The sequence below is a fragment of the Hylobates moloch genome, unplaced genomic scaffold, assembly GCF_009828535.3.
Source record: "Hylobates moloch isolate HMO894 unplaced genomic scaffold, HMol_V3 SCAFFOLD_10, whole genome shotgun sequence".
NCBI lineage: Eukaryota > Metazoa > Chordata > Mammalia > Primates > Hylobatidae > Hylobates > Hylobates moloch.
In genome coordinates this window covers 14,763,828-14,778,727 of record NW_026652285.1, presented here as the reverse complement: position 1 = coordinate 14,778,727, position 14,900 = coordinate 14,763,828, and the positions used below count along the sequence as shown (strand labels likewise).

Sequence of the window (14,900 nt, the reverse complement as noted above, 5' to 3'; positions counted from 1 at the left end):
CTCATACCTGTAATCCCAGCACTTTGGAAGACCAAGGTAGGAGGATCACATGAGCCCAGGAGTTTGACAGTAGCCAGCACAGCAAGGCAAGACCCTGTCTCTACCAAAAAAAAAAAAAAAATAGCCAGGCATGGTGTCATGCACTTGTAGTACCAATTACTCAGGAGACTGAGGCAGAAGGATCACTTGGGCCCAGGAGTTTGAAGCTGCAGTGAGCTATGATTGTGACACCACACTCCAGCCTGGGCGAGAGAGTGAGACACTGCCTCTAAAAATAATAAATAACACCTTTATTGAAGTGCAATTTACATATAATAAAATGGACTCGTTTTGTATGTACAGTTCAATTCATTCTGTCAAATGTATACACCATGTAAGTACTATCACAGTCGTGGTAGATAACATCTCATCACTGCAGAAAGTTCTCTTATTTGCCTTTGCAGTCAAAGGTAGAAGCACCAACCCCGGCCTTAGGCAACCACTGATCTGCTTTCTGTTACTATAGATTGGTTTTGCCTGTCCTGGAATTTAAATCAAACAGTGTGTACTATTTTGTGTCTAGCTTATTTTACTCAGCATAGTGTTTTTGAGGTTCAGCCATGTTGCATAGATTATGTGTATGTTCCTTTTCATTTTTGGATAGTATTCCGTTTCATGGATTTTTTTTTTTTTTGAGACAGGGTCTCACTATCTTGCCCAAGCTAGAGTGCAATATTGTAATCATAGCTGACCACAGCCTCGACCTTCTGGGCTCAAGCAGTCCTCCCACCTCAGCCTCCTAAGTAGCTGGGACTAAAGGTGTGTACCACCATGCCCCCCAGCTAGTTTTTAAATTTTTTTAGAGACAGGGTCCCACAATGTTGCCCAGGCTTGTTTCAAACTCCTGGATTCATAGGACCTTCCCACCTTGGCCTACCAAAGTGCTGGGATTACAGGTGTAAGCTGCCATACCCAGCCCCATTTAATGGATTTATTGAAATTTTTACATTCATTTATCAAAATGTTTATATTCACAGATATGTTTTGGCAGGTAAGGTGACTAACTGGGAGCTCTGACATGTTCCAGGGAAACAAGGCTTTCCGAGTTTCCATCAGATATAGCTTTGACTAGCAAGGGGCACCCCCAAAGGGCAAGCAATATCTTGACACTGTTTTCATTTCTATTTCATTTGGGGATTGGTGACTGCCAACTCAGATGTTAGATGGTTCTTTATGAATTAATGGAAGGAATGATGAGAATAGAAGTCTCTATTGAGTAAGAGAGAGTAAACTAAGACCACATGCTTGTGATGATAGTTTACAACAATTTGTGTGAGGAGTTACATGTATATTTCCTAAGTCCATATTCAAATCATGGATATTAAAACTGGCTGGGCATGGTGGCTCACACCTGTAATCCCAGCACTTTGGGAGGCCGAGGTGGGCAAATCAGCTGAGGTTGGGAGTTTGAGACCAGTCTGACCAATATGGAGAAACCCCATCTCTACTAAAAATACAAAATTAGCTGGGTGTGGTGGTGCATGCCTGTAATCCCAGCTACTCGGGAGGCTGAGACAGGAGAATTACTTGAACCCAGGAGGCAGAGGTTTTGGTGAGCCGAGATTGCGCCATTGCACTCCAGCCTGGGCAACAAGAGTGAAACTCTAGTTCTCATTTTCTTTTCTTTCTTTTTTTTTTTTCTTTTGAGACGGAGTCTCACTCCATCACCCAGGCTGGAGTGCAGTGGCATGATCTTGGCTCACTGCAAATTCCGCCTCCCAGGTTCACACCATTCTCCTGCCTCAGCCTTCCAAGTAGCTGGGACTACAGGCACCCCCCACTACACCTGACTAATTTTTTTTTTTTTTGTATTTTTAGTATAGATGGGGTTTCACTGTGTTAGCCAGGATGGTCTCGATCTCCTGACCTCATGATCTGCCTGCTTTGGCCGCCCAAAGTGCTGGGATTGCAGGTGTGTGAGCCACTGCGCCCGGCCCTCTAGTTCTCATTTTCTTATTTTCCAAGATAACCTGTTGATGGACATTTGGGGTTTTATTTCCTAGTTTGAGCTATTAGTAGTAATAAAGCTGCTGTGAACATTCATTTACAAATCTTTGTGTAGATATATTTTTATTTCTCTTGGGTAAATATGTAAAAGTGTAATGGTGGGACACAGTAAGCATATGTTTAACTTTATAAGAAATTGACAAACTGCCAAAATATTTGTACCATTTAAATTTCTGCCAGCAATATACATATGTACCTAGATTGTTTTCTCCAATCCCCTTCCTCAGTGCATGATTATGTTGCTTGACTATGACCAGCCTGTCTTCATCCCAAAGCTTGGCCAAACCGAGTCTCAAGGTCTTGTCTCTCTTAACAGACGAGAAATGTAGTTCTAGGAACCTGCTGCGTTTACCCCATTTTCTTATTTTGATTCAGCTTACTTGCTCTGAGTACAGTTTTCTCATGTTGTACCCTTGCCTTACTTAACACTTTGAATCTCTTAAAACATTATTGCTTTTACTGTCACATTCCTAAGACATTACTAATTCTGCTTCCCCCAGGGTGACTTTTCCTATTGACCTTGTGTAAGAGGACTGGGAGCTCTAGTCTCTGGGCCTTTAAAGCAGCCTGAGAATGTTTTCCCCAGAACAGGACCTGATTGACAAATTAGCAGAACACTCATTCCTCTGAGCTAAGGGGCTAAGGATTTACAGATGAACTGTACCCAGGATTTAGGAAAGTACTTAATTCTATTCCTGTGCATGTATGTCAGGTCCACAAATCTATTCATTAATGGTAGACTTGTGCTTATTTTGTAGGTCTGAATAGTTATGTAGGTATACACCTACCCTTACATCCCAATCTCCATTTGTATTCACTGCATTGGGAATTTACATTTTATGTATCCATGCATGAAGTGCCTAGTTTAGTGTTATACAACCGCCGGGCACTCAATAAATATTAATTGAATTGAAATAATGGCATCCCTTATAAATATTCATAAGCAAATAAAACTATCTAAATATATGGAGTATGAAGCACTCCTCTAGAAATATTTGAGTTAAAATGATTAAAAACCAGTGTAGTGATTTCATTATGTGACAATATAGGTATTGCAGGAGCTATTCACTAGTTGTAGACAGTATCTTGAGAAGTAAATACGTGTATATATATATAATGTTTTTTAATATGCATAATTTAATATAATATGGTTATTTTACTATATGTAAAATATGAGGCTATGTCTCATGGGCTAACAAGAATTAACTATCTAGATGGATGGATGAAATCCACTTCTGGCAGAAATCTTTGAAGCCTTTGTGTAGCTAGTAATACTTATGAAGTACTATCTAATCAAGTGGGTTAAAGGACTAAAGCACAGATGATATAGTAGAGTCTTGATCTGGCCTTCTGCCATTGAGGAAAGAAGAGAATTATCTTTACTGCATAGCTGTTCTTCAACTTCAATACTAGGGCTGCTCAGACTGGTTAGTTGATGTACTTCATTTCTGAGTATATGAGATTCAACTCACTTCAGATGCCTAGCATGGTCAGTCTGCCTTTGAGATGTGAAATGTGCACCGTGCTTTCTTGTTTATTTCCTTTTTTTTTTTTTTTTTTGGATATGGAGTCTTGCTCTGTCGCCCAGGCTGGAGTGCAGTGGCGCAATCTCGGCTCACTGCAAGCTCCACCTCCTGGGTTCATGCCATTCTCCTGCCTCAACCTCCTAAGTAGCTGGGACTACAGGCACCCGCCACCACGCCCAGCTAATTTTTTTGTATTTTCAGTAGAGACGGGGTTTCACCACGTTAGCCAGGATGGTCTCGATCTCCTGACCTCATGATCCGCCCGCCTTGGCCTCCCAAAGTGCTGGGATTACAGTCATGAGCCACTGCACCTGGCCTGCTTTCTTGTTGATTTCAACTAATCTAAAAGTGAGAGCAGTTATGGTGTATGGCTGGTTATATATATATTTTTTGGAGTTGGTTTATCTGTGGAGAGGTGAGAGCACCAAGTACCCAATGTTAAGAGGCATATCTCAGCTACTCAACCTACCAAAAATGTTTTCGAAGAGATAACATTTGTGCAAAAAAGCCCCTCTAGGCAGCTCTCTGATTTTTTTCTGTCTCTTAACTCCCCATTCCATTTTTTTTCCTGCAGATCATGTTTCAGGCATATGGAGACAAACAGGGACCACTGCATGGAATGTTAATCAATACTCCTTATGTGACCAAAGACCTACTGCAATCAAAGAGGTTCCAGGCGCAATCCTTAGGGACAACATACATATATGATATCCCAGAGATGTTTCGGCAGGTAAGATGCCAAACTGGAGGGTCTGACAGGTTCTAAGGAGGCAAGGTTTCCCTGAATTTCCATCAGATGCGGTTTTGGCTAGAAGGGGGCACTCCAAAGGGCAAGAAATACCTTGACACTGTTTTCATTTCTATTTCGTTTGAGGGTTGGTGACTGCCAACTCAGATATTGGATGGTTCTTTATGAATTAATGAAAGGAATGGTAAGAATAGAAGTCTCTATTGAGTAGGAGAGAGTAAACTAAGATTATATTCCTGTGGTGATAGTTTACAGTGACTTGTGTGAAGAGTTACATGTGTATTTCCTAAGTCTATATTCAAATTATGGATATTAAAAAAGAGATCTGATACTTTAGTTCTCATTTTCCAATATAACCCTGGTTCCTAGTTGATACCCTAGATTAATATGATGAGAATCAATATAGATAACATAGACAAATGGATATAGAGTTCATGGTACACAGTTTAGAGTATAAGTTCTTTTGCGGGAGATTTGTTATAGCTGAATAAAAACTAGCATGAGAAATATGACATTATGAATCTCAACCTCTATATGAAAATAAATTCCTTCAATCTGTATGGTGAATCATCTCTATGCTACAGATTTTTCTTCTATCAATAGAAGGCAAGAAAAGTGTATCACCAGTAGAAAATGCAACCGGGCGCGGTGGCTCATGCCTGTAATCCGAGCACTTTGGGAGGCCGAGGCGGGCGGATCATGAGGTCAGGAGATCGAGACCATCCTGGCTAACACAGTGAAACCCCGTCTCTACTAAAAATACAAAAAATTAGCTGGGTGAGGTGGCAGGCGCCTGTAGTCCCAGCTACTCAGGAGGCTGAGGCAGGAGAATGGCGTGAACCCCGGGGGGCGGAGCCTGCAGTGAGCCGAGATCGCGCCACTGCACTCCAGCCTGGGCGACAGCGAGACTCTGTCTCGCAAAAAAAAAAAAAAAAAAGAAAATGCAACCAATAAAGAATAAGCTATCAAAAGAATACTGAATTTGTCCTTTTTTAAAAAAATCTATGAATATAGGATTTTTCCAAGTCTCCTAGTCAATACTACCAGTATTACCACATTTGAATTTTAGTAAAGTAATATATGTGGCCTTAGTAAATAGTCTATGTAGAATTCCTGTGTTATTCACAAATACAAGAGATTACCTTTATGCAACCATTTGTTTACAAGTTCTGTCTCCTGAAAGATACCTTCATTTGGTATTTCCCTTTTATAGCATTGCTAGCCTAAAAGCTGAGTGTTACTTCTGTTTCCCAATGCCAGTGCTATAAATATAATATAAATCACATTCTATATAAATATAATATAAATCACATTCTAAGTAATTCTTCCTATATAATAGGCATAAACACAGTGATTAGGATAGATAGGTATGTATGAGTCATTTGGGATTCAAATGTTGCTTTGAGGCAAGCAAAGAAAGAGCTGAACTAGCTCCCACTTCACAAGGGATTTATTTATAGGAAGTTGGAAATGGAAATCGTAATATTTTTTAAATGATTGGTATGTCTGTTTTTTTCAAAATTGAGCAGAATTGATCTGCACATTTACAAATAGTTACACACATCTAGTGAGCTAATTCCTGTGTGTGGTCCTATAGCTATGAAAAATATTAGAAAGAGGTTTCTTCCTTGGAATTTCTAGTAGAAACTTCATTCTGGCCTTCTTGGATTTTCTTTTTATTAGCTGAGTGTCATGTCATTTTCCTGGATATTTCTTTGTTGTCAAGTTTCTTTAGGATTTTCTTTTTCTTTAAGGAGTTGATGCTACTTATTTAGTTTTTTAATTTTAATATTCCTAGGATAGTGTTAGGTCTTTCCTGTTTGTTAATGCTCTGGTGCTGATTTGGAATCACTCGGTAGTTTGACGTTGTTGGAAAAGTGCCTGACTTTTGGCATGTAAAAAATAATTACAAATCTATTTTAACTGAGAACGGGAGCTGGAGAATTTAGTCTAATGTTTACACTCTGCAGAACACTTGGAAAAGAAGGCAAAACCAGATTGACTGAATCTTAATAATTATTTTTGTCTATATTGAAATTATTGTGACTGATTAGTCAAACTTCTTTTCTCCACTAGTCCCTGATCAAACTCTGGGAGTCTATGTCCACTCAAGCATTTCTTCCATCTCCCCCTCTGCCTTCTGACATGCTGACTTACACCGAACTGGTATTGGATGATCAAGGTCAGCTGGTCCACATGAACAGGCTTCCAGGAGGAAATGAGGCAAGTAGTTGAAACCCCCCTTCCCTTTCTTATCTCTGTGCCCACTAGTACCAGCTTTCTGTGAGATGGTCATTAAATAGCACTGCAGCATGGTAGTCTTGTTGGGAGAGTTCTTCAGAGAGAGCATTGACTGAGTATCAAGAAATTATTAATTTTTTAGGTGTGATAATGATATTGTGATTTTGCTTTTTAAAATAGTATTGTTTTAACACAAAGAACTCAGTTATAAAAAAATAAAAAGGAATATTGTTTTCTTTTAGAGATACAGACTAAAACATTTACAGATGCAATGATTTGCTTCTAAATAAAGAGGTGTGATGGTGGGTGTGTAGATGAAACAGGGTTGGTCGTGAGTTGATCATTGAAGCTAGGTGATAGGTACATGAAAATAGATTATTTTCCCTGTTTTTGTCTATGTGTGAAATTTGGGGATTTTCTTTTTTTGAGATAGTGTCTCACTCTGTCACACAGGCTGGAGTGCAGTGGCTCAATCTCAGCTCACTGCAGCCTTGACCTCCCTGTCTCAAGTGATCCTCTCACCTCAGCCTCCTGAGTAGCTGGTACTACAGGTGTGCACCACTACACTTGGCTAATTTTTGTATTTTTTTCTTGAGATGGGGTTTCACCATGTTGGTCTCAAGCTCCTGAGCTCAAGCAATCTGCCTGCCTCAGCCCCGCAAAGTGCTGGGATTGTAGTAGGTGTGCACCATTGTGCCCCTCCGGGATTTTCTATAACGAAAACATTTACAGTATTGTTTTGCCTAATGTTTTTTCTTATTTGGATTCATATTAATAGATGCATTTTTCTGTGTCTTTTCCATGCTCAATTCATTTGATCTGGTGCTGTTGTGAGCATGATAAATGTGTTCTTGAAGGGGCTCAATCAGAATTAGGGGTTCAAACATAAAAGAATGTAGCAAAGAGCCCATTTTTTGATAATTATCCCAAGAATGCATTTTCTAGCCTTGGCATCCTTTCTCTCAGAGTGACGTATGAATAGTGATATAAAGCCCTATTTTGCCCTGTACTCTTATACTCTTGTCCATGCATTATGATTCTTTCTGATTTTAACTGTGCTCCTAATGTACAGTTATAACAATGATAATACCAGTAACAAACCTAAAAAGAGAGATATTTTTATTTCAACCTTAAATATAATCCCTAGATAGATTTCATTCCATTGAAGGAGTAATCTTTACCTATGTGTTCACCACAAATAGGCTGGGTAGACCTTTGGAAATGATAAGTAGTTTGTTTCTATTTTGTTCAATCTTTTTCAAAAAATTTCACTATATATACAAGGTGTGTGGCTATTTCAGTAATATGCCAGTGGATGCCAACAGTAGATGATTTGGTATCAAGATGGATGCAAGCATTGGACCAGATGGAGAGTATCAGACTTGTAGGAGTCTCAACAAATAGCAAAGTCAAGAGGATTGGGGTGGAAGGATGCAAAACATTTTGACAAGCATAGATATATACTCATCAGCACACAAAGTTGAAACAGAGGTTTGTGCCACTGTATGTAGCATCTGCCTAGTGAGCCCCTCAGCAACAAAGAAAAGCTTCATTGTGCTAGACTTAAATTCTGATTCATTGAACAGTGTAGTCTTCAGGAATGGAAGGCACCCTTGTGAACATGAGGCTGAGAGTAAAATGGTTTTAACTAATGTAATTAAAACACAGAATGAGATTTTTGGCCACGTGAAAGCTAGCTGCAGTGCTGTGTGAAACCCCTTGCCATGATCTTTCTCTCCTGCTTTCTTTCTGCCCTCATTCTGTGTTTGAGCGAATGGAGACTCAGGGAATAGTGAAGTCCCAGAGGGACAGAGCTCTGTTCTTGCTGAAATTACAAGCACAGAGCTGCCTGGGCATGAACATGTAGTGTTTACTCTGCCAGTATGAATACAAATAGTCTTATTATACGCGCGTCTGTACCCACAGACCACACACACACACACACACACACACACACACACACACACATACACACACACACGAATTTTTTAAAAATTAAAGGTTTTTTTTAACCCCTTTAAGACCTAACAAACCTTAGTGGAAAAGATATGTCTTAAACAGTTGCATAGGACCATAGCTATGACTAGTAGTAGATCTAGTATAGGAGCCACATGTTTTCCTTTGTCCAGTGCTTTAATAGTTTTGAAACCAGAAAGTGAATAGTATTTGTTCAAAAGATTTTGAGTTTTTGTCAGTTCTCACTTTCTTCTTCTTCTACAGTTTTCCCTCCTTAGTTGCCTATTTTCTTTGTTCTCTTTTTCTTTTCAAATGATTGACTAGGATTGAGGCTGAGTGTTAGCTTGCTGTTTCTGAGCCTTTGAGCTCGGGAGGAGTTAGACTGATGTTCTTTTGTGAGCAGTTAGTGACTAATGCCCAGGATGGCTGGTGAAGTCAGTCATTGGCCTTAGCTAGATTATAGGGCACTGCACAACAGGAATGAGGTTGGGGTGTTAGTATCAAACTCTGCTACCAATAGCTTGAACATACAATGGAGCATGTCCACTGAGAGACTGACCAATCTAAGGATGGAGTTTCAGCAGTCAGAACTCTGAGGGACAGCTGTGCCTAAGAGATGACGAGGTGTCAGTAGGATGTATTTCCTCGTGCTGAGCCCAGTTTTATCAGGGCAAGTTGACTTTCAGCTATTGCGGTTTAATTTTCTTTGGCCAAAGAGCAAGTTTGTCATGAGCCTGGCACTCTACATATTACCCCAAGAATGATGTGAAGGGAATGAAAAGAGCTCATGCTGATGAGATTTGGAGCAAATCTGTCCTGTCCCAAAGAGAATGGGCATCTGAACAGAGTCTTGATAAATAGTTTTATTAAAAAAGAATAAAAAATTGACCTGTTAATGTTCTGAAAGCCAAGGCTCAATGTGAATGCATTGGTGCTATGTAGACATTAAATCATCATAATGTGGTGTTCTCCAAAAGTGATGGCTCTACCAGGTCATCATTGTGGGTGGTATTGCATTACCTTGAAGGATTGGAGTTTCTGGGTTTGAAAACTAGCACATGGATGTAAGGAGTAAGGGTAAAATGAGAGATTCCTTCAGAGTTTTCCCATGAATTGAGGTGCTTTTCTCCATGATCGAAGGCAGAAAACCTGCACTTATCAGACCATTGGCTGTATGGGTGGCCAGTCTTTCTAATTTTTTTTTCCAGGACAGTAAATAGGTAAAAAGGTGATGGGACCAGGACTTGGACCAATTCAGTTCCATTTAGTTTTAGGTAACTTCTTTGCCATTTGAGGAGGAATATTGGCTGTTTCAGTAGAGATGTGACCTGCATTTTGAACATTTATGCCTGTGTTTAGAGCAGGAGAAAGAGCTTTTCTGATGCAGTATTAGCTACTGTCTCCTTTCTATTTTCCTAGTTGTCCCTTCCCCATAAAGAAAGATGTAACTAAAGGAATACCACCTAATGCATGATGAAAGGTATAGGAGAACACATTTTTCTCATTGTCATATTTGAGTGGCATTACATTTAGTATCAATTTAGATTAGGAATGAAAAAGATGTAGACTAAATCTGTGAACTACGTTACTTGCAAATAGCTCCAAAGATGAGTTGTCCAAGATTTTTCTTAATAGTTTCAAGTAAAGATGAAAATTGAGGAAAATGTGATTGCAACATAGACTAAACTGATCTCATTTCTAGCTGCTATGATGCTACAGTGATGGGCACTGTATGTAAATACACAGCTAGATGAATGTGTGCTGTTGAGCCTGGATACAGAAGAAATGCAGCTATCCAACAGTTCTACTTTACCACTTCTCAATTTCGGAGGAATTGTTTTCATTTTCCTGCCAGTTTGCTAACCTGTTTTGATCCTTTGGTGGAAGCTATAATTGCAGGTGGGGACATTTTGAGTAACAGTTCGCAATCCAGTACAGCTGCTTTTCGCATTAAATCGTGTTATTAAAAAGCTCAGGCTAAGATCAAGCCAAGGGCTGTAACGGACTTGACAGAGAACAACTTAACTTTGCCTGGTAGGACAAAGAAAATCCTAGCCTTCTCGAGACTATGCTCTTGTTTATTCTGAAATAAGTTACTAGCATTCTTTTATTTCTTTTTATCAGCTCTGCGAACTAGACCAATAATCTCTAGATTGGGCAATGCTGAAAGATATGTTAGAGAGTCAACTACCATAGTAACTTTAGTGCTAGTAGAAATTAGGACTCTGTTTTTCTTACCATATCAGAACATGGGCAGCTTTTTAACATTCTGTCTCATCATGCCTGTCATAATGAAAAACTGAGATGAGAAGACGATGTTGCGATGTTGTATTTGGAAGCAGCTATAATAATTAGGTACAAGATGTATACCCAAAAAAGGGTTGGTATTCAGAGACTGGAATTCTTTGTATAAAAGTTTTCTGGGAGGAAAGTATATTGAAAATTGAATGCAACTGGGGCCGGGCACGGTGGCTCATACCTGTAATCCCAGCACTTTGGGGAGGCTGAGGCAGGCAGATCATAAGGTCAAGAGATCGAGACCATCCTGGCCCACATGGTGAAACCCTGTCTCTACTAAAAATACAAAAATTAGCCAGGCGTGGTGGTGGGTGCCTGTAGTCCCAGCTACTCGGGAGGCTGAGACAGGTGAATCGCTTGAACCCGGGAGGCAGAGGTTGCAGTGAGCCGGGATCGCGCCATTGCACTCCGGCCTGGTTACAGAGCAAGACTCTGTCTCAAAAAAAAAAATAAAGAAAAAAGAAAATTGAATGCAATTTGATGGTCACCTCTACACACACTACCACTCAAGAACTGTGGTAGCTCTAAGCCTTCATTTTTTCCGATGGGCACTAGGTGTCAGGGTTTTTCCTTCTCAGCAGCTTAGCATTCACATGAGCCTCTTGAATTGCCTTGTTTGTTGAGGCAGATTCACTGGTGTCCTTCTTTTTTCAGTTGGTATAGTAGCCTTTACCTAGTGTTCCTACAGTAAGCAATTGCAATTTTAACTCTTTGGTTGAAGATCCTTTGAACCTTGCATTAGGGATCTGTTTTTTTTTTTTTTAAGGAAGAGGATGATTGAAGAGGAAATAAAGTAGTGTAAATTAAAGTTTAAAGACTAGCTGACAGCCAGGAGCGGTGGCGCACGCCTGTAATCCCAACACTTTGGGAGACCAAGGTTGGCGGATCACTTGAGGCCAGGAGTTTGAGACCAGCCTGGCCAACATGGTGAAACCCTATCTCTAAAAAAAAAAATATATATATATATATATATATATATGTAAATTAGCCAGGCGTGTTGGCAGGCGCCTGTAATCCCAGCTACTCAGGAGGCTGAGGCACAGGAATCTCTTGAGCCCAGAAGGCAGAGGATGCAGTGAGCCGAGATTGCACCACTGCACTCCAGCCTGGGCGACACAGTGAGACTCTGGCTGAAAAAAAAAAAAAAAAAAAAAGACTAGCTGCCATCATGACTGGTATTTTGGTTTTAGTCTTGCTTTATGCTCTCAGGGGTGAAATGGTAGGGACAGTGGGGATTAGGGGTTCAGTTTTGGAACTGCTCAGCCCAACTAATACCCATATTTAATTATTGTTTTAATTGTTGGCAATGTACTGATATCCGATATCTCCCAAAGTATAGCGTCTCATTAATTTTTTTATTTTAAACATATAAAAAAATACAGAGTGATATGACAAATACCCCTGCATCTACTGACCAGCTTAAACAAATCTTACCATTTTGACTGGGCTCCTCGCTTACATGTTACTATAATCCTTTGAATCTCTAATTTGAGTATCAAAAAAACAATTTAGAAGTTGGTAGGGAAAGGAAGTTGGTAAGCTTATATGAGCCTAAAAGATTAGAAGAAATTAATTAGTAGATCCATTTTGACAGTTCTTAGGCTGGACCTCTTAACCCAAAGGACCTCTTATTTTAGAAAAACCACCATAACCCTCTGTCTTAATTCACTTGGTTGACATTTTCCATACTCTCAAAGGAATTGCTTGGGTTATCCTGGACTCAGATTCTAGTGGAAAGCATTATGTTCTAAAACTCTGCCTGTAGAGAGTGTGTATATGCTTACGGGTTTTGGTGGTGAGAAAAGGGTAGGCTAGGCCATTTCTCATGAACACAGGACCCAAATATTTAACATTAGATTTTTTAAATTGTTTTACTCAGTTTAACCTCAAAATAGCTCCATGAATGTGATGCTAATTTGGATGTACTTTACTGTGCTTTTGTTTCATTCTTTTGAAAACAGTTTGCCTTTTCATGCCGTGTGTAGAAATTGAGTCAGTGTTAGTCTTTTAGATATGTGTTAGAAAAGAGGCATATTTAAATTGTACTATGCTGAAGGTGAGTTCTGAAATAGACCTAAGCGAAGCAGGTCTGTAAAACAGGACCATGGTCTATGCATTGATTGTTCAACTTATGAAAAGGGTCTTTGCCATTAATCTGTCCCTAAAGATAGGAGAATGTTTATAAGTGCTTTGGGATCCTCAGCAGAAAAGGGTCAAATACATATGATTATGTATAATTATGATTATCCATAAATGATTATGATTATACAGAAGTATTCATAATTTGTGCTTGCCTTATTTTTCGTCAAGGCTTTGAAAAATCAATTTTGAATCCTTGAGATTAAGTATAGAGAAAGATATATTATGGCATATATGGTAAGATAGTTTTATGTTAATTCTGTGTTTTTGTTCTTTTATTCCCATTCTAAGTAAGTATATTTGGCTGCAAGTCTTTGTCTAAAATGATCTTCCAAACCAAATTTGGATCCCTCATTAGAAAAATATGGAGGCTAATTTTGAAAAATAAGTCTTCCTACCATGGAATTACTTCTAATGAATTTCTGACACTGTTCTTTTGGGATGTATATACTTTTCTCAGAATTTCTTCTGAATGACTATTATTGGTGTTGGAGATTTCTCATCAGGTTGAGTAGTTTTTACTCATATTTTTGATAGCAAAATGAGGCTCAATAACCTTGATTGACTTTGAAAATCCTAATGCATCCACTGGCCCACTAAAGTAGCACTTGTGGAGGGCTCCTCAGTTTCTTTCAAAAATAAGTCTAGAGATAGCCTTCAAACAAAAGAATGTACTTGCCAGCATATTTATACCTGTCTTAAGTTGTAAGATTTTACTGAAAGGGAATGTGACGTAGTACCCTATGTCAAGAAACTTTACAGCTCCAACCAGAGGCAATAATGAACATCAGGACAGCAACAGATGACACCAGAGAATGAGGTGTAGCGTGGGGCACCAGAGTTCAGCACTCATTCGTATGATTAATGGACAAGGCTTCTGGGACTATAGTAGGCCAACTTGGTTAATTTCCATACCAACCAATTAATCCTGGGCCCCATTTCTCAAATACCGCTGGCTTCTATGTGCTCCACTGCATGTTTTTTAAAAAATAATTCCTATGCTTATTAAATTACTGTGTGTACATGTGTAAAATTACTGTGGTTTCATGTATATAAATGTTACAGGGAGAAATAATTCCCCTGTTCAAAATTATTATTTCTAATCTTTGATAACATTTTCAAAGAATTACCTCTGGGATGAAAATTTTTTGCTCTAAAAGTTATATTTTTCTTACCCTTTTATCGCTGTTTAGAGAGGTTGAGGTGAGTTTGTTCAGCCATTTTTGAATTAAGCCATAAGACTTAAAATACAATATTTGACTTAATTTGTGCCATTTGGAAAAGCCATGCTGAAAAATATGTCAATGCCTTTCCCTATTGTATTATTTGTCAGATATCAATGTTTTATTGTTTAGTGTTGTGTGATCATGTGAAAGAGCCCAAAATAATTTTCTTAAGAGCTGAAAAACTCTTTTTTTCATGCTTGGATACAAGATACAAAAGGGGGAAAGAGGTAACGTTTTGTTATGTATCTGAAAAGGGACTGAAGTTCAGATTCCTGCTCTCTGGGTCTTAGTTTTCTCATCTTTATGATGCAGATGATGCCCAAGTCTGGGTTAGCACTAACATGCTTGGATTCTTTGTATTGCTGCTCAAGGGCCTTGCAGGGTAGTCATCTTCCTGGCATTAGCAGAATTAGAACAATAGCTTTTACAGACTCTTCCAAAAAAAACTCAAGATCATTTTAGCATGAATATAACAAGGCTTTTAGCATGAATATAACAAATACAGCTTCAACATCTCAGCCACAGCCTAACCTGTATTTAAATCTGTGTGTAAAGGTATTGTTACAGCTCAAGTCAAAGTGTGGAGATATAAGAAAGGCAACTGTGGCAAAGATATTCCCTTTCTGCTTCCCACAGCATAGCTAGAGTTGATGGATATGTCTTTCACCCTTAAAAAACAAAATGCCGGCATGTTTTGCCCCTTAGCTTTTCCTGCAGATT

The 14,900-nt window shown here is 39.1% G+C and overlaps 1 protein-coding gene across 8 annotated transcripts in view; it reads left to right on the top strand.

The window, feature by feature from the left end:
- Nucleotides 1-14,900, top strand: part of ACACA (acetyl-CoA carboxylase alpha) — a 342,930-nt gene that overhangs the window by 241,718 nt on the left and 86,312 nt on the right. For all 8 annotated transcript variants that reach the window (XM_032163072.2, XM_032163071.2, XM_058446054.1 and 5 more), the window contains 2 exons: nucleotides 4,147-4,302; nucleotides 6,397-6,543. In XM_032163072.2, coding sequence (XP_032018963.1) covers nucleotides 4,147-4,302; nucleotides 6,397-6,543 — 303 coding nt within the window. The remainder of the gene's footprint in view (nucleotides 1-4,146; nucleotides 4,303-6,396; nucleotides 6,544-14,900) is intronic.